Raw genomic sequence first — 20,306 nt, forward strand, 5'->3', positions numbered from 1 at the left:
CTTTGAATCGCATCCTGATTGCTTGAAAAAAAAAAACGAACCAACGAAATGGTTTAAATAGGAATTATTTGTTCTTGGAGAGGGTGCGTTGCTTTTCCGCGTGCGTGACAAGCTGAGAATCCACGGGCAATCCTTTCCGTCGACGGACCGCATCAATATACTTTTTAGCTCTATTCTCGCTGTCAGCTTTGTCACCGAAATGAAGATATTCCTCGTCAGTGGACGGTGTCCAGTAGGGATCTTGTTTGATTACCTGGAACAGAAACAAACTTCTACGTAAGTTCAACGAATAATTTGAAATCGGTTTCAATGAAAAGCAATCGGTGGACGGTGGAGACAACCATTCTTCGATCGATCGAAGATCGCGAAAAGTGGAAAAACGGCGGGATATCGTGCGTTCCCTTCGAATGGAAAAACTTGCCTCCCAATGACTGAAAACCAGTTGGGGACTAGCCAGCCCGGACGTTTGCGTTCGCAGTTCTCTGGCAAGTTGAAAGCTCTCTGGCACAGGCAACGTTGCTAGCACACGAAATTGCCCTCCGAATCCGAGCGCGCTATCCGCTGCGATCACACGGCCGTGTCTCTTACCGAACGCTGCGTACAGTTTTCCTGAAACAAAATTGAAATTACGTTAGAATGAACTGCGTTTTCGTCGAGGAGATCGGGCGCGTGCGGGAGGCAAATAAGGGTTGTCGCGCGGAGTAGAATCAAAAGCGATCTTTTTAGAATATACAGGACGTAAAGTTGAAAAATCGAGTTTGCTTCCATTGACAGTTGCTGGATGTTGTTCGCTAGCGTAGCGAACTCGATTTGCGCGGCGCAGAATTCAGTCCGTGTAAGAGAACATAGAGTTTCCGGTCGTAGGTTGCGGCACCTGCGCTCACCTGTCCTCCTCCGTCCTTCTCTCATCGCTGGTGCATGCAAGAATCTGGCGTATCTCCCTCCCTCTCTCGTTTTTTTTTTTTTTTTTTTTTTTTTTTTTTTTTTTTTTTACCTTCTCGCGGTAACGTTAACGATCTCAGCGTTCGCGCTCCTGCATACGCACACAATCGCGTTTCCCTCTCCTCCCTCTGCTGTAACCTCAACCCTCGAGCTTTGGCTAAAGCTACTATACAACTTTCGTTTCAACACCGTATAATCCCCCCTTCGTGACCCATCTCGATGTCCCTCCCTCCCTCGATACACTACCTTGCTTTAAAATTCCCCTCACCCTTGCACCCCTTCGCCGACCCACGACGACTTACAAGCTGTAACCGAACGTCGCTTCCCACTTTGTGGCGAGAGTTCATTCATGCTAGCCAGTGGTTCTTCGATTGATAAACTCTCGCGATTAGAAGAGCAACTGGTGGATCGAGTCGTTCGTCTCTTACTCCGGAGAACGTAGATCGAAATCGGTAAAGCCTTACCGATCTACACGAGTACTAGTTTCGAAAGTAGTATAAACGATTTGGTTAAACTGGAGGATAAGTCTACGATACGCTCGATTTCACTTCGATCTGATTCGATCCGATCCGATCCCATCCGATCCCGTTCTATTCGTTTTTACAAACAGAGGAGGAGAGGAAGAGTAACCACGCGTATAGATGTACGAACGGCGAGAGGCAGAGAAGGAGAGAAAGACAGAGAAGCGGTGGGAGTGAATGGATTACGGCCTTAGTCAATGAAACAGCGGTTCTCAAACGGAATTTTCTACATTCCCTGATACGTTCGTTGATTCATTGATCGCTATGGATGCGCTGAAACCTGCATCTCATCGTCATCTATCACGTTTAATTAGACTTCCAGATAAACGTTGATTCACGAGTTTCGCCAATTTCTTTGCGAGATTAATTCGATAAGAAATAGAAAAGCGAAAAGGAAAGCTGCTTCGCGTGGTAGCGAACCCGATAAGAGGTCAAAGTAGACAGAAATAATTTGAGCATCGAACACCCACGCGAATTCGAAAGGTTGAAAAGGTTGCGAACGATGTCTTTGGAATACGAACACGGTCGAGTCGATCCCAAGAATCGTGCAAACTGCGCTAAACGCCCACGCGCTTTACGTGTACGAAGTACGAGCACCAAAGTACGTAGGATGTACGTAGAATGTAGATTATGCGTTTCGTGTCGCTTGTCTCGCGGAATATTTCCACACGCGAGCAACTATTTTCATTTTATTTTCTCACCGCGTTTTCACAACGTTCGAAGGAATCGAATGGGTTAACGCAACACGTGCATTGTCGGGACGCAACTTAAATAGAGATTTGCAAAAATCGCAATCTTTCGCTTTGGATTATCATCGGAATATGTTTGCTCGAATGGAGCTAATTTTTATCGTGAAAGTCTCGTAATCGATGTTCTTACAAAGGTGAACGCCTGTATGAGTGTACACGAAGAGAGAGAAACAGCGCATACCAGTAACTACATAATTGAATTGCAAGCTTGCCGATCGACTTCGGCATTCCAATTAAATGCAAGTTGAAGGCAAGTTGCATACGAAACGGTCATTGTTTTTCCTCTCTTATTCCACGGACAAATGGTAATCGATGTTAACGAAGGTAAAAAAAAAGATCCACGTTACAGGAAAAGAAGAGACGATACGAGGATCTCGCTGGCAAGGGAACGATAATACAAGTATCGAATAGCAGAAGGCAAGGCTCAAACGAGAGAGGAGGAACAGGTGTGCCGCGAGAATAGAAACAACAAAATTGTTCAAAGAAATAACAGGGCTCGTTAGAGCGAGATCAGAGTGGTGGTAGACGAAAGAGGAGAATAGAGAACGGAAGAAACGAAAAATAATCAAACGAAAAGAAAAACGAAATGGGACAAAAGGGTGAAAAAGGAAGAAGGAATACAGGTAACCAAGGGAGGAAAGAGATAGAAGGTAGGAAACACAGAAGGACAAGGTGGAGCAAGAAGAATCCGCGTAACGAGTACGTCTCAGGTACAGCGGTTGCATCTTGAAGAGAAAGGTATAAAGTATAAAGTATAAGGAAAGAACGAAGGCAATGGAGTGGAATGGTGAAACAGGAATGTACTAGGAATGGAATATAAAGAGAACAAAATGGAATGGATTGGAATGGAGTAGAGTGAAGTGGAGTGGAGTGGAGTGGAGTGGATTGGAGTGGAGTGGAGTGAAGTGGAGAGGAGTGAAGTGTAGTAGAGTAGAGTGGAACGGAGAAAGAAGAGCAGAGAAGGGAGTACTCATTCATGCTTTGCCTCCAACTGTTAGAAGTTCAGTCGAACGAATGGTTGAGGTTCGCGCACAGCACGAATGCTGCGAGCCGTTTAAATCTCGGACCGGCTCGAATCATGTCGCAAAACAGAGAACGTAACACGTATATAACCCGTTCGTCGTAGATGATAGAAGGTAGAGAACGCAAGGACATTGGAAACAGTGTGGGATACATATATCATGTGTAGCGATCAACGAGAAGGAAACATTGAACGATTTTGTTAGCTCTCGGTGGAACGTGTATATCTTTTTCAGAAGATAAATAGACTGTGAATCTTTCAAAGTGAATTAACCTTTGATCGATAGATCTTCATTGATCTTCGAACTTGACCGAATAAATTATTGGCAGATTTGATCTATGTGAAAATAGAAACGCAAACTATACGACTACTATCTTTCGTATTCGCTCTTCAATCTCGTTACGATGAGATTACGATCGATCGTTACACACGTGATAACCGATCGATGGGTGTTGTAAAATATTCTTAACGATTCGCAATAATTTAACAGAGGAATGCGTGCTGGCGCTATTATTTCTGATGAACGTTTTCCATTTTATTCAACGACTGTCGTTCTTAATCTTTCCTGTAGTTTGAATGTTTGTGATCGGTGATCGCGACGATCACCGATCGTGAAAACGGGAGAACGCTTTTTCATCGTACGTAACGTTTGAAAAGAAAAGAAGAAAAAAAAAGAAAAGGGTGCGCGGGAAAGGATGGCCGAGTTGACGTGCTTGTTATTAGCGATGTTCGGGCAGCTGCTCGTTCGTGGAAGCAAGGGTAGTTTTCTCGGTATAGAACTGGACAAGACTGGACAGAAGTTTCTCAACGAATATCTGTCTCTCGAGGAAGGCAAGTACCTCGGCGAGTTGCAGCCGTTTCAAGACACAGCGATCGAGCTCGATCTGATCGATCAGAAGAGGAAGCATCGACCGATGCATCAACCACCGAGGGTTCTCTATCAAATTGGGGTAAGTTCGATATCGAGCGATATTTTCGTAAGATCGTTAACAAGTTTCCGCAAGGTCGTTTCGCGCATCCACCCTTCGGATCGCGGTCGAAGGACGCGGGTATCTCGGGATACCGGAACATTCTCCGTCGTCATCTGTCGATGTATGTATTCACGCATACGTTCCCCTCGAATACCAGGTGTCATTTTCACTGTGGCCACGAGAGAAGCAAGAGACGCGTGAGAACTTCCGGATGGATCGCGCAGCCTTTCCGGTCCCCCTATTATCCCATTTTAGTTTGCTGCCACCGAAGGTTTTGATACGCTCGATCTTCTGGGAATGCCGGGAGGAAGAGGGAACGAGGGGACAAAAGAAAGAGAAGGAAACATGGGAGAACGGAACCGAACGGAAGGGAACCAACAACCAGTTACAAAGAGTGGGAAAACTGGTCGATCATTTTCAAAGAGACTCCACCACTTATTATATACGAACCAGGGATACACTTACTCGATGACGATGATTTTGCAAAAAGTTCAAATACCTTCTTTCAAAGATTGAAAGAGGGGAGGCAATGTATCGTAGTGGCAAAAGTGGAGGGAATTTAAGAAATTAAATTCGAGTTGTTCGAGAAGAGCAACGTAGATTGCGAACGACCAGTCGACAGGACGTACGTGATTGCCTCATTCAGTGGATTGACCGACGCCGTTTGAATAGTGCAGTTAGACCAGATGTCTATTCTTCGACGGAGAGGGAAGGCACGTACCTCTCGAGCATGTTACAAAGCTTCGTTCCCTCTCCTTCCTCCTTCATCTCTAGTTACTTCTCTCGATCTCGAGATCTTTTACCGATCTTTTCGTAGGCTTTCTTGAAAAAGTAGAACCAGGGGTAGAGAACACTATCCGGTCAGCCGTGATCCGTTGATCGCGTCTTTGCTTTTATTCTATCCTTCAAAGAACTAACGGATCTGGGTTAGGTTGTTCTTCGTCCTGCGGTTACTAGGCTTTTACAAATCAATTTTCTTTATTAATTTCTTTCACGAGCATTTCCAAACACATTCGCGATAAAAGTTCAAAGTGGAAAGTAAGGATGAAACGATGTTCTCACGATCGTTGTAACTGTAATTCGAATTGAAGTCTTGGAGATTTTTCTTGTAGATTTTTGACGACTGTTAATGTTTGTTTCTTAGGATAGCGAGGAGGAGCTGCCCGAGTGCTCGGATCGAAGCGAGGTTTGCAGCAAGGTGGATTTATATGGGTCACCATGGGTCGAGAGACAATGTCGTTGCCCGGCTGGCCGAAGCTGTCCTAGTAGTCTACACGGAGACGATGGGCACACTATAGTCGACAAGACGCGACAGTACAAGCTTTGCGAGCCGGTGAAACGTCTTCCTATCTGTCGCTACTTCAAGTTAGTCGATTGTTCGTTCGTTCGCTCGTTCGTTCGTTCGTTCGTTCGTACGTGCATACCTAACGAATCGTACTAGATGCGTACGTACGTTCGTTCGTACGTTCGGTCAAGTAACATATACGGCAGAGCAATCGAACTTACCGATTCAAAAATGCCTTAAACGAATGCGTACCAAACGCATAATACGCAGCCGTATATCGCGAACAAGATGGCCGTTTACTGCTTACAGGGACGTGACATGGACCTTAGCTCCTGGAGGGGGCCCGGCTAACGCAACGGTTCAACGAGTTTATTGCCGATGTCGACCGGGCAGCGTACCTTATCTAGTTCGAAGACAAGCCTATAGATCTTCCGAGGGAAATCCAGGATTTCTCTACGCATTCGCTTGCTCTCCGCAAAGCGTAAGTTTTATTTTTCTATTCTTCTTCGATTTTCTTCAACTGGTATCGCGGAAAAAAAAAAGAAAAAAGGAAACGTTCGATTTCAGAGGCTACGCTGCCAGCACAAGGAACCCTGTCGTCTGTTTACCGTACGAAAGAGAAGAACCTCGCAACTCGAAGAGGTGAACGCTTCTCCTCTATGTCAATGCCCAAAGGGTCACCGATGTCCTAGGCGACACACCGATCCAGGATCCCTTCCGGCAAGATCGTATTCCGGCGTTTTGGAGATTAAGACTTACAGCGGATACTGCGTACCTTCGCAGCCCCACCATTCCGAAGCGGTTTACACCGTCTGATATCGAAACGACGCCTCCTATATTGCATCTGTACATACGTAGAGCTGCTGGCACACCCGTTCGTTTCATTTTCAAATAAAACGAGCCGAGTTAAGCTAGTCGCCCGATATTCGCGACATTATCGTCGAATGGAACTTACGATCGCGAAACCGACGATTCCTACCGCGTCCACTGCCAATTAATTGATAAACGCTCTTCTTTTTCATCCTTCTCCTATTTTATTATAACGAAACGTAGATATTAAGCGCTCTTTTAGTATTTTATTCGAGCTAACCTAAATGTTTTATCCGATCAAGTATTGCGGAAATTGGAATGTTGCCGACGGACCTCGCTAGGAAATATACTTGTTATTTATAATGTCGCGTAACGCTTGTATATTTAAACGCGTTACTTATAAAGCCTCTATCTATTACCGTCACTGTCAACCAAGTTGCCCGTGACTCTTATTCGGCATTATATTATATATTATACTATTGTACGCGCGTAACATCGTGTTTGTAAATATTCGATTCTCTAAGATAATGAATTAAACAAATTTACATATGTGCATGGCATTACCGTTATTATTATTACCCTCGTCATCACGATCATCATCATCATCATCATCATTAATATCGGTTTTATTAAATCGTAATCCTTATGATTACTGTCGTTGATTTATATTCTACTCCTGTCTTGTTACTACTCTTAATTACAACGTAATTATACTGTAATTACATCAACGGTCGACTGTTAATTACTATTTGTTTTATTATTTCTTCTTATTTAACGTAATAATGCAATTAAATCGATGTAAATTCTCAAGTAATTCAAGCTATTCAAATTTTTACGCGTTCAATTCGATTTCTTCATTTTCCAATAGATGTCGTTTTTCTTTAGTCATTACCTTATCTTTTGTAGGTGTCGCTACAGGTATATTTCCCGTTCTCCCCAATAGAGGGCTACGATAGGTGTTTTGCAAGTAACATTTTTAAAGGGGCCGCGTAATATTCAAAAATTTTTTAAACAGCAGAAAACAATTGTACTTTACACAGAATAGACATGTCGTGGATATAGAAGAAGGATCAAATGAATATCGATGTCGCCGTACGGTATGCAAAAATATACGGTATCCTATGTTGAACGCGAGTAAATTACTTAATTTCATAGATACGGTGCGCAACGATAAGCGACTCGGCTATATTCAAAGGGCGTATAATCGGCGGATGTCCCGTTCTTATACATACAGGTACTTACACACGTTACACGCGTACACAAGTATATTTCAATTGGATAGAAGAAGGATTCGTTGGCGTGGCGGATGAAAAATCTATCGTGCCGCTAGGAAGATTTGTTGATCGGGGGGTTTCTGGTTCGAACGGCGATTAACTTAGCAGCCGACTAGTTTGCCGACGAGAAACAGAGTGATTTCATGCTCGATATATTTTTCTGGTATTCGATCGAACGCGCGAAAAATAGCGGTACCGCTATCGATGCTCCGATTCGTTTCTCTTTTCGTTTTTCCCAGGAAGGGTACTCGCTGTTCGACGCGACCGACTCTGCCCCAAGAATATTCCATCAACGTTGCCACACGACATTAACAAATTGAAAATTGCAATCTGTTTTCTTCCGTCTAACGGAATGTTTTTAAAAACGAGCGTAAATACTATATCCTACGATGCAACGAGGTTAAACTTTCATAAAAAGAAGAAAATGCTAGAGGAAACGAGGTAAAAGCGAAGAAAATGATAGAAAATGAAGAAACTGAAAATGAAATAGAAAAATGTTTTCGCAATATATCGAAGCGCGAGGCTGCAACACGATGCAACGATCTTTCGTCCCAAGAATCTGGCCTCTCGGTTCTCGACTCTCGAGCCTCGATTCTCGATTGTTGCCTCTCGATTGTCGGTCCTCGGTCCCTCGTGGTTCGAGGATCTCGATTCTCGATCCCCGATCTCCGTGGTTCCGACGTCCCTCTCCGAGGAGGACGGGTCGCGACGCGAACGTAGGTGTGCTCGTGTACGTATACAAACGGTAGGTCCGGTGGAGGTAGATCGTAGTAGCGTGTAGGTAGGCGCAGAGCGCGAAAGAAGGTAGAGGATTGGCGGAGATGCAGCTTAGAATTCCACGCATAGTCAAGGGGTTTCTGGTTGGTTGGTAAGTGGGACTAGCCGGGACTCATAGGCAGCATGTCTTCTACGAGAGCTCGCAGTCCCATTCGAAACTCTGGAACGCGTTTAAGCGCGGATTTACTTTTCATCGGTTCGCCTTCGATTCGCGGATTTATTTCGATACTCGATGGAACGCTCGACAATGCGGAACAACGAAAACAGCCACACGGCCTGAATATTATCGCTTAACCCGTTCGAGTTATCCTCGGTAATCAAGCGTTTTTGCCATCGAACCTTTCGCGATTCTCTTTCGATTTCTCGTGGTTCGAGCAAATACCGACCGGTGTATGACCGCGACGGAGATACGCTGCAATATAATATTGCCAGCCATCGTCGCTAAAGGAGCACCGGTCATAAGCAGAAGGCTGCTAGATCGAGATCGAAATCGAGGTCGAGGTCGAGGGTAAGGTGAAGAACTCGAGACCCAGATCAAGATCACCATCGGAGTCGTTGTTGGAAATCAAAGGTGAGTTGTTCGGTGGATCGTTATTATCGCTACTTTTTAGAGACTCGTGTCTCGCGCGAAATTTCTCAACGAAAATGAAAAGAGTATATAATCATTATCCTTACCTCGACTATTTTGTCACGCGAACGTTGAATTAAATCATTTTTCGTGAGCTTTTGCAATGCGTCACTACGAAAAATAAAAATATGTCCAGTGAAAACGAGATCTTAATTTCTAATCGTTCTTACAACGAAGGAGACACGCGATCACTGCGCTAATTAAGAATTTCTGATACGAACCGATACGAACATGTCGCGTTGCGGTGATCGAATCGAGGTGTAGCGAGTAGTAGAAGTAAGGTAATTAGCGCGTCGCAGAAAAAAAGAAAACGAAAGGACGTTAAAACACGAAGGAAGTACGAGCTGATATATCGGTTCGAGTGTCACGGATAGATACGTATATGTATGCACCGGTCGTTCGAGCGGATCCTAGTGGTATAACTGCATGCAGCACGGCCTTGAAAATGCAAAGATAACGGCTCGCGAGAAACGTACCAGGTTAACCTAATTTCATCGTATCCGCATGCTGAATTATATCGCGCTATAATTACTACGGCATAACACCCCGTACACGAACACGTCCACTGCCACGGCCACGATTCACGACCACGCGAGAATATAAGGAAGCCAGCGAATCGTTGGATCATCGACTGTGACTAGGAGCGCATAGCGATCGCTCCTCAACTTCCTACGCGTTTTATTTATTTTTTTTTTTTTTAAGCAAAGATTAATTATAAGGGGTGAAAGCGTAATATTTTTGAAATTCACCTACGACAACTTAATTCATCTTGTCAACTGACACTGATGCAACGCGGACATCCCGTCCGTGGAAACAAGGTCCTCGCCGATAGGAAAAACAAAAAATAGGATTAAAAGACGAAGGAAAAGAGGTAAAAAGCATGGAGAATCACAGGAGAAGGAAATGATCGAGGATACTTAGAGGGGAGACAGAGAGTTGGCGGGGAAGAAACACGTGGCCCGATGTGCCACATCGTGCTCACTGTCCGCTGCTCAGTGCTCTGTTTGCGCCTTTGAATTTCGCGATCGAATTGAACGGCAAGGAAATCGCGTTCGATCTGCCGGTGGAAGAAATGAGAAAAAGAAAAAAAAGAAAAAAGAAAAATAACGTTACCGTTAAGGGAGCTTGAACTCTCCCTCTGTGTTTCTCTCCTTCTCCTTATCACTTTCCTCCCTATCTCCCTCTCTTTTCACTCTTCTCTACAGCCTGCTGCTCTCTTCGCTCAAACAGCTCGACTAACTCTTGCTCTATTACTATACATACCGTGAAAGCTACAAAGAGACGCGTGAGAAACGAGAGTATCTACGACTCTCGAGATTCCGTGTCGATCTCGTATTCTCTGTTCTGGATCTGCTTCTGTTTCGTACCTTCTTGTGTTCGCGAAACACGAGCGCGAACGTGAAAGCAAAATGAGAAAGACGATACCGGACGATTAATCCCCCCCCACCGGGATTTATCAAAATCATTTCTACCTGCAACTCGTTTTATACGCACTCGTTTGTTCGTTTTAGCGCATAGCTCGGGAAGAAAATGCAGCCGATTCAAGGAGGCAAATGGTTCGTTCTGATGATCGTTGGAAGCATGGCTTTACCGCCTCAATCGCAAACCGGCAAAGGGAAGGAAACGATGCCTGTAACCGGAAACGACGCCCACTTCGATCCTTCTTCGACGATTTCATCGAACACCAGCAACGCTATCGTCGCCTCCAACAGCGCTAACAACAGCGTCGACATCGATATTAATGATGACAGCGGTAGCACCGTATCGAAGCCGGTTTCTCTCGACGTTTCCGCTCCGATCGGCAACGACGAAACGACGCTGGCATCGTCATCGGTGACGCCGATTTTAGAGAATCGCTCGTCTCCAGACGAAATCGTCGAGAATTCGCCGACGACTCGGTCGTCGATCGCGGGAGCGGAATCGACGTCGACTACCACCACCACGACGGCGACTACGAAGAGTAATGTCGTAACTAACGCGAAAACAACCATGATAAATGGTAATAATTCGAATACGGGCTCGAGCGTGGCTCCTACCGAAACCTCCTCGAGAACGATCGTCTCTACTCAAGACGCGAGCACTTTTCTCTCATCTTCGAAGAAATCGACCAGCAGCTTTAACGAATCTACCACCACTCCCGCTTCGATTTCCGCGAAGGAAACGCGAGAATCGCCTGGGAAAATTCGACCGCAAATCAAATTAACGACAAACTACACCAGTCTCACAGAGGTGAGTAAGTTGTTTCCTTTTCCTTACACAAGCTACTTGCTTCGATTCTATCGGAAAAGTAAAATGACCGTACCGAAGGTTTGATATCCGGAAGAAAGAGGATACCGGAAAGTTGCGCCGTCGAAAGTAGGGTCGTTAGGGTTAAATGCCATATGCCGTTTCAAGCACGTTTACGGAAATCGTTACCAGAATCGTTATGGAGACCGTTAGAGGTCGGTGTTTGTAATTTGAAAAGATATTCGGCAGAACGTTCTCCATTTTAACAATCAATGATGATGGACTTGGTGATGCTATGACATTAGGGAAAATTGCAGTTACGTGCAATTTCACTAGATCGTCCGCGATTCAAAGGTTGTTGAAACGAGGAACGTCACTCGATCTTTTCTACCGGACGAATCAAGCTCGTTTCAATTCAGCCGTTAATCTCATTTTCTTCGAGTTCTTTTAAACAGGGTATCTTATACACACGGGACGTTTCACGCGCAAAGTATAACTGTTCAAGCCGTAACTACGTTTAACTATACCATGAGTACCGTAAGTATGCTGCTATTAAGCAGTTGAGTTTCACGGGTCAAAAGATACGTCGCGAGTGAATCGTCGCGTGCTCGACGACACTCTTCTCCTAGTTCTTTTCGTTTCGATCGGTTCGATCACGGATACGTATATTCTTTGTACGTACTGGATCGCGATGCACGGTTCTCTTGATAAAAATTCAAGGTATGCGCTCACTTTTCACGGTTGCTTGATTTCGAAACAAATTTTACCGCTAAATTGTCTCGATAACGTTATCTCAAGTGAAACTTTTATTATTTTCCCTATGCCTTCCTTCGTCTTCTCGTTCTCGCGTCATCCGCTGCACCACTGACATCCGGTAATTATTCTAACAGAAAACGCACCGCGTGTTTCACTTGGGAAATTACAGCCTTCGGAACTTGTACACCTCACCTTAAGTTGCAATTAGTAAAATCGATCCCTATAACCTGGAAGGATCAGCGGTAAAACGGTTGTACACGACCGCGAGATATGCATATATATTTCATCCAGGCAATTAATAATTAAATACTCATGACCAGTTTCGCGGCATCGATAAAAATCCGGCTTCGGATATCGTATCGCGACCTCCCTTATTTCGCGCGAGATATGTGACACGTTCCGCGCGTGTCTGAAAAAGAAAAGAGAAAGAAAAAATGAAAGTCAATTGACGAAACCTCGCTTTTACACGTTACAAGGATCGACTAAAGATATCTTCCTTCAAAAATCATCCGTTTAACAGTTCATAACGTACTTGCGCGAAAAAGTGTACGCGTTTCTTGACAAAAGAGGCAAAGAAATAAGAAAGTCGCCTATGAGAGAAATCGTCTTTTGTCACTGTGCAGACATTCGCGTTCGTTAACACTGAATTATTCGAATTCCAGCATGCGTTCTAAATATTACGGATAATTTCCTGCGTACCCCGATTATTTTCACAAGATTTTGAATAAAAATCGCGAAAAATGTAGATCGTTTGCGCGAGCCGTGGGAAACGATACGATACGATACGATACGAGATAAATTTATGTTAATAAGATCGTACTATCTTAATCGATGATAAGCGATCGCCGTAATGAATATCGCGTTGAAAACACGATGTATGAATAATAATGGCCGCGAGGAGGAGGAAACGGGTGGATTCCAGGGAATGTTGGAATTTTTCGACGAATTAAACAGCAGCGGTTTTTTTCAAGAGATTGTCACGAATCGCGTTGCTCGCTTTAACATTTCAAAATGAGGGCAAGCGTTCATGACCGTGACGCGAGTGCGGATCGACCGATGTTAATATCGGTAGTGGAACGTGACGATACCAAAACAAGCAGAAGAGAATAAAAATAAAAGAGCGATGAACGAGGATGGAGCAAAAGAGATAACGAACAATTTATCACACGTTAGATTTTGTTGCTACTGTTACGGTAGCTGCTGGACATCGTAGAAATTTTTGAAAAGAACCTTTGTCGTTTTCCAACGAAAGGGGTGAAAAAGTGTAAGATCGTCGTTGAAAACGGTTCTTTGTCCGTAAGGTAGAAAAGATTCTTAGAATCCAAGGTCTATCGGCATCGGTATTACAGCCGTAATAATACGGTGTTATTCGTAATAGAGAACGGTCAAGCTTGTGGTTCAGGAGAACCCGGCAAGGCTCACGATCGCGGATTCACGACTCGGCAGATTCTGATTCGTTCATCGTCTCTTAGCGATTCCCGCTCTTTCATTTTTCATCGTTTTTGTTCGTCGCTTTTTCTTAAACCGTTCCATCGGATTATTCTCTTTGTTTCACGGTTCGCGAGGTTGTTTTCTTCTTTTCAATTACTGTTTTATTACGAAGACACGATTCGTTGCAGACGAAGCGAAAGCACTCTACGGAGAGGTAATCGGAAAGAAAGAAATGGAAGGAGGAAAAGGGACAGAGAAAACGGATGACGAGGATGTAACGACGATGCGAATGGTTGGAATAACGTCCTGTAAATTCTACTTTCCATAATCGAACAGAGATAAAAGATGGAAACGAAGATTGGGGGGAGTAATCGAGCGGTGATAATTTCATTTGTCGAAACAATTTGCAGACTGGTGTACGATTACCGGAAGGTGCGAGCGCGGCTCTCGCTAAACCAACCAAGTATCATTACTATCCGCACAATCAACACATCTACCTGCTACCGGAGTGCGCGGTGCAGCAGGTTTGCAATGCAGTTTACGTTAGATTGAACTTTACTCAGCCACTGTGCGCCTGTCCAGGAAGATACCGCGACCCTTGCAGCGCTTCTCTCGACAGCGACGACCTCCACACTACGGAGCTGGTCACCGACCCTCGAACCAAGGTTAGTCGCCTTTCCTTTCCTTTCCTTTACTCGCCTTACCTTTGTTTTACTTTGCTTTCTCTACTTTACTTTTCTCTTCCATCCTATTCCCATAAGATCGAACGAAACGGAACTCTATTTAAACCCATCACCGTAAACTCTCGCGTTTACCGGGAAAAGTTATTTACGCGAAAAATTCACGATTTCACGCGAGCAAATTTTCCTTTCTTCGAACGGTAGATAGAGGTGTGCATAAATTACGCGGGCACGTACTTCTCGGTATATCCACGCTCGTGGCTCGATTTCGCGCGCAAATTTCCGTGACAGATGTTCTCTCTTTGCCCGGAGGCAAACGAATGATATCATTTGGTACCGATGATTTTCCAGCTACGATTAAACTGCGGCAAAAGTTTTCAAATCGGTTAGAAAGCTAACCGTGCAACATTAGGTAGAGTAGGTACATGTACACGGGTTATGTAGGATTGTAGAACGAAAGAATCGCGTAGGCGCTTCGAGGCGAAAGCTAATTCTCTCTCCGCCGCGGAAACGGTTCCCGCCAATCTTTCTCTTTGCTGCTTTCTTTCTCGCTTAACCCACCGAATCGTCGAACAATATTTACCCTCGTACTTGTTAATCGTGTCGAGTGCTTGCGGCGATGAAAAATAAAATAGTGAACCGATCCTGTTGCCGAGGGCAAACACGATTTTACTGTCACATCGACGAGAAAGTCGAGATACGCGGAACAGAAGAAGCGATAAAGAGTAACGGCGGAAAGCTCGCTAGGCTAGAACGCGGTGAGAACGCAAGAAATGCTCACTCACTTTCATCTTGTTTAACGAGTTTTCGAAACGTCTCTGCACGCAAACAGGGTACATCGAATTTGTTTATTAGTAGATTGCAATTAAAAGAACTTGAATTCCTCGAAAAGAGAAATAGATTAATCGAATCTTGTTGGGTTTAGGCTCTCACTTTGGTGAAAACTTGCGAGCCAGTGGCCGAAATGCGCGAGTGTAGAGCACCGAGGGATTGGTCCCTTCTCGCGTTGCAGAACGTGCGAACTGGCAAGTCTCATTACCTGGTGATATGCCGATGTCCCGACGCTAACATACTCGGTAAGTATTCTCGACGATAAATTGGTCAAGTTCCTCTAGATTGTTATAATCATTGAAAATTCACTCCGCTAGAAGGTCCTATGAGTCACGATCAACCGACGTACGCCAGCGTGCCAGGTATTCGCGTTTACGGGATGATGTGCGTTCAAAGGACCCGAAGAGGACGACCGCTGCGAAACGTCCGCAGTCTCATAGGTACGAACGTTAGTTCGCGGATAAAACGACGAATATGTACGATTATTTCTGTCCACAGATAGCCCGATAGCCGAGATCAACGACAACTCGATGCCCAAAGAGAACCCGGAGACGAACGATCGGTTAAGCTTTCCGTGGTACAAGGTGCAACAATTAATGAACACGGCCGTCTGGGATTAGAAGGATCGTTAACGAAACTTTCGACGGCGCAACAGTGTCCGTGAAATGATGGAAAAGTATCGTTCGAAGTTTGTTGAAAATCTGCTTCGACGTTCATTCGTCTCTTTATTTATTAAGCACCTTGCTTCGCTTCGCTTAGCTTCCTCTCCCTTCGGTTTAGAGCAAATCACCATTTATTCTTATTCTTACTTACATTGTAACTTGTAATTACGTTATAATATACCTGTGTACTCGTACAATTGAATCCGAACGAGAAAAGGTAAAATAGGCGAGACTATACAAGGTGTTAAAAATACACTTTACTCTACGCTCTGGTTGTGACAAGTTCGAACTATTCCATTTCTCGATCGAGTACGGTAATATCGGATATTAAGAAGCACCTCGTAAGCGATCGGTAGAAATGGAAGTATTAAATGATTACAAACAGACTGTGAATCCCTTCAGCGTAAGTAGATTAATCATGGTATTCGCATAAATCCATAGGTACGTGTATCATAAAACACACGAAATTTGTAAAATTAAACGTTTTCAGCAAAGCAAAACTCTGATATTCTGGTAACGATCTTTCCTTTAATTCTGTAACGATCGAAGCCACGGGTTTTCGTTCTACGAAGAAAAGCGTTTGTGCCGCGGTCACGAACAACTGCTGTTCTGATGGGTTTGACCGCAAGCACGACCGTTAAAATTTCTGCGGTCGCAGAATCGTTTTACCTTAACGATAGGAATACGTAATATAACGTAATCGCGATCGAAAGCTACGCTAACAATAACAGTGCGATCAAGACTTACCTAGTACGTCGGAATTGACTAGAACGCTGCAGGTATACATCGGTGTGACTAGTCGAGGATGCCTGGAGTTGAATACGCGACGACAAGCTTCTTTGAACGTCGACATCAAATAACCACCCCCTTGACTTTGATTCTGCCCGCTGTTTTCACTAGCGACATATGTATCATTTGTTTATAAAAGAAGAAGAAATAGGAAGACGATGACGAGAATGTATCATACCTGTCGGAGTCCTGATGAATCTCCCATTTTTTTACCACGAAACAGACACCCATCATGGGTTCTTCGCACAAAGGGCCGGCTAATGTTGCCAATTGGAAGCCGTTCATCAAACCGCTTTCGTATCTAGTACATTAAAAATATTGTTAAAGTTTTCAACGGAAAACTGTGAAACTTTGTTACTGAATACTCACGGGGCGCGCGGATCGATCGACTTTGGATGTCCTTCCCAAAATTTTTGCTGCTTATAGTCGGTTTCGTTCAACAGAATGTTAGAGCCGCAGTTTCTCGGCCCGAACGACCATATCCGATCTAACACGTCTTTTTGTCCCGCTTCTTCAAATGCAATCGCCAGCTCGCTCTTGAACGATTCCAATTCTCTTTGCCTCCTTTCGGACATCGAATACATTGACTCTGTTTTACCGATTTCTTTGTCCTTCTTCGTTTCCCCTTCCCTCTCCGACGACGATTTACCATAGTAATAATAAAGCGCCTTTATCAAATTCACGTTCTTCTCCAAGATTTTCGTCACTCGGTCCGGCAGAGGTCTCGCGTCCACTTCGAAGTAACATTGACGATTCGCGGTCCATGCGGAGAAACTACCTTCTTCGACCTTCTTCTCGATCGCCTCGTTCACCATGTCCACTTTCGGAGGAGGTACCACCGTTTCCCTGAACTGTACGATGGGTTCTGACACGTTCACCTCGACTTTTGCGTATCTTACTCTGAGATCCTCCAAGCATCTTTCCAAGTGTACCTCGCCGGCGGTGCTCAACACGATCTCCCCGCTTTCCTGAATGTGAACAAGAGCACAAGCGTCCGCCTGGTTAAGTAACTTCAAACCGTTGATCAGAGCTTGTAAATCGTTCGAATGTTTCGGTTCTAGAGCTACGCGCATTATGGGCACCCCTAGGGAAGTTAGCTCCGAGAAGGATGGACACGCGATAGTCGTGGAGAGAGTGGCAGTTTTTAACACGTGTTCCTCTAGATCGCCTATTCCGAACACGTTACCAGCGGTTATTTTTTCGGTGGGTTCTAATTCTCTTCCCATCATAAGATAGAGTCTTTGTATAGTGACTTTGGTCACGTGTCTTCCAGCCTTTAAATCCTTCAACGTTACGTTCTCCTCTGCCGGTAACTCGCCTGCTTTTACCCGTTCCAGTGCCTCCCGTGGATCGTGTTTCGGTCCAAGAACAAACACCGTGCTCCCTTTCTTCAAACAGCCGGAATAAATTCTTGCAAATGCTATCAACGTTGTTTCCGAATTCTCCTCCTCACCTTTCACGCTTCCTTCCGGACTTGGGTTCTCCGATTTACCCTCCGCATTCGAATGATCCGAGTTTATATCCTGCTGCGCCGCCTCCTCCGCCTGTTGCTCTTTCAGAAGTCTCTCCGCGTGTTTCATTCGCGCCACTTCCCTTCGTTGCGCCAATTCTTCGGACGTTAATGGTTTAGGTTTATTCTCCGGCAGTGCCTTCTTTTCCACTGGGAACATTTTTGAAACGAACACGACTACGGGCGCGTCTACGGAAGGATCGCAAGCTAGAAACGCTTCCTTTAATCTTTGCGTTTCTTCCGGCAACGTGGAGAAATCAAAGTTACCGCTTAACAAACGTTCCACCTTTTCGGACGTTAAGTTGAGAGGTGCTGGAACTTTTTCACAAATGGCATCGAGACACGCGCGTGCCAGAGGCAACCATTGAGAACAAACGGCTTGCAATTGAGCTTTACAATCCGTATGCCTTAAATCTCTAGTTGTTAATTTGATATCTAACCGCTCGGTCATACTAGCTACCTTTTCCTTGTCCTTTCTTATAGTTATCGTTTCGTACAAAGTCCAAATATTATCTAATATAAGCTGGACGAACAGAGGTTTCTTCGCCTTTTCCTGAGCTCCTTTCATGATCCTTTTTGTCTTTGAATTTACGTAATAATCGCCCCAAAGCGTTTTCAATAAAACTTTTTCGCTGAAACCCAATTTCTTTGAAAATATCTTGGCAAATTCTTTCACGCCGAATCCCCAACCATCCGTAGCGCTAGAAAATAAAACATTGCCTTGTTCCGGAGAAAAATATAAACCAGAATCGTCTATGTCGTCCAGCACCGACTGCCAGTCGGATAAATTTCTTTCAGAATCGTTTTCCATACTTTCCTTCTTCACGTTTTCCTTTTCCTCTCGTTCCATTACGTCGCTGGCAAACAGTTCTCCCATCACCGCGTTTACTTGCTCCAAAACTTGAGTCAAATGCATATAAGCATCCAATGGAGACAATTTCATTTCTGTAATTAATCTGTCGACTTTGTTCAATACGAGAATTGGCTTTAATCCCTCCGCGTATGAAATTTTCAGTGCGCTACGAGTTTGCGGGCATACGCCTTCTACTACGTCCACCACGATAAGAGAACCGTCGCAAAGTCTAACGGCGGTTGAAACTTCTGAAGCGAAATCCACGTGTCCTGGAGAATCTATTAAATTAATGACATACTCCTCCAGACAATACTGGTAATACAGAGTAATAGAACTTGATTTCATTGTAATTCCTCTTAACTGTTCGTCTGGACGACTATCCAAGTATCGTAGCTTGCCAGCAAGTTTACTGGATATGATTCCATTGCTAGCAACCAAGGAATCTGCCAATGTAGTTTTGCCATGATCAACATGCGCCAATATACAAATATTTCTTATGCTTGCAGGATTACTCTGAATCTCACTCAACTTCTCTGGGCTAACAAGTCGCATCCTTCTGACTGTTTGGTAAACCAATGTATACCCCAAGGATTTCCTAAAGATGCGCGTGTATACGTTAAGTACGATGAAAGTGTCTAACTGAAATTCTTAAAATCGTAAAAAAATATTGATTTTATCGAATTTATCAACAACAAAAAAAAAAAAAAAAGGAACAACGTGTGGGTGTTAGAAAACCAAGTTTCAACGTACAATAGATTTTCGTACACAATGCGCGTGTAAATATACTAACTTGTAATAGTTATAGTAAACACTATTTCACTTTATTCTGTTTCCAAAATACGTAACGTTCGACAAACATAAGGATGTACGGTAGCCTCGTTGGCATCGTCTTCGTCTTCCCCAGCATACCACTTGTTTCGACCGCGTAAACAGCAATAATGGGAATAAATTATCGGCCAAACGTCGACCGTTGAAATTGTTCTTTCTTCCGTCGATCCCACCGAGCATATATTCGTCGAGCCGAAAACCTGCTCGACACTTCTCCTTACTTTTACAGGTTAGGACCATTAATGAAGCGCAACCTTGCCTGCTGGTTAACCTTATCCTTATCTCTTTCTCCTTCAAAGGAAACACTGTTCCAGTTTTCACCAAAAAGCAAACTTTTCTTAACGATGCATTATTCCAAAAACCATCGATAAACGAAAAACGTATCGAAAATTTAACATCCAACGGATACCATGGACGTGGCCATAACAATTCATATAACCGTATAAACGATTTGATCCGCAGTTTGCTTTCGTTGGAGAGACAGCGCTGTTTAAAAATAAACCAAGGTTAATTTATATTCTTTGAAATTGATACGAAATTGTACGTACAAGACCTTGTTAACAGCAATTCTATACGCAAAGCAAGTGCTTATGTATCGTGTGCACGTTAACCTTCTAACGATGAAGTATAGCGGTGTAGGGGAAGAACTCTCCCACTGTCGTCTCGACTAGCTGTTTGCGCTTGCGCACGAATATTAAAGAGGTAATTTTTTATCGTCGCGCATCGGATTCTCCTGATTGAATGCAAATGGTGGGGGCTTCC

The 20,306-nt window shown here is 44.1% G+C and overlaps 3 protein-coding genes across 5 annotated transcripts; 2 read left to right on the forward strand and 1 right to left on the reverse strand.

Moving 5' to 3' along the window:
• Positions 1-22: 22 nt before the first annotated feature.
• Positions 23-20,238, reverse strand: LOC117609599 (elongation factor-like GTPase 1). Of its 3 annotated transcripts, none has more exons than XM_076690407.1 (6): positions 20,093-20,238; positions 16,723-20,030; positions 16,532-16,654; positions 16,312-16,460; positions 422-609; positions 23-253 (listed from the first exon to the last, which is right to left on the reverse strand). In XM_076690407.1, the coding sequence occupies exons 2-6, from the start codon at positions 19,266-19,268 to the stop codon at positions 65-67; spliced, it is 3,195 nt and encodes a 1,064-aa protein (XP_076546522.1). In that variant the 5' UTR covers positions 19,269-20,030; positions 20,093-20,238; the 3' UTR covers positions 23-64. The 3 variants fall into 3 exon arrangements, with proteins under 3 accessions (XP_076546522.1, XP_034192054.2, XP_034192064.2); XM_034336163.2 differs by having other exon boundaries at positions 16,723-19,311; positions 19,507-20,139; XM_034336173.2 differs by having other exon boundaries at positions 16,723-19,363; positions 19,507-20,139.
• On the forward strand, positions 1,040-6,850 carry aos (protein argos). Its single transcript, XM_034336417.2, has 4 exons — positions 1,040-4,183; positions 5,349-5,569; positions 5,799-5,970; positions 6,057-6,850. The coding sequence occupies exons 1-4, from the start codon at positions 3,929-3,931 to the stop codon at positions 6,303-6,305; spliced, it is 897 nt and encodes a 298-aa protein (XP_034192308.1). The 5' UTR covers positions 1,040-3,928; the 3' UTR covers positions 6,306-6,850.
• On the forward strand, positions 8,463-16,240 carry dsx-c73A (doublesex cognate 73A). Its single transcript, XM_034336315.2, has 6 exons — positions 8,463-8,921; positions 10,490-11,207; positions 13,802-14,056; positions 14,997-15,147; positions 15,220-15,342; positions 15,401-16,240. The coding sequence occupies exons 2-6, from the start codon at positions 10,509-10,511 to the stop codon at positions 15,520-15,522; spliced, it is 1,350 nt and encodes a 449-aa protein (XP_034192206.2). The 5' UTR covers positions 8,463-8,921; positions 10,490-10,508; the 3' UTR covers positions 15,523-16,240.
• Positions 20,239-20,306: the final 68 nt, after the last annotated feature.

The sequence above is a fragment of the Osmia lignaria genome, chromosome 10 (genome assembly GCF_051020975.1).
Source record: "Osmia lignaria lignaria isolate PbOS001 chromosome 10, iyOsmLign1, whole genome shotgun sequence".
Lineage (NCBI taxonomy): Eukaryota > Metazoa > Arthropoda > Insecta > Hymenoptera > Megachilidae > Osmia > Osmia lignaria.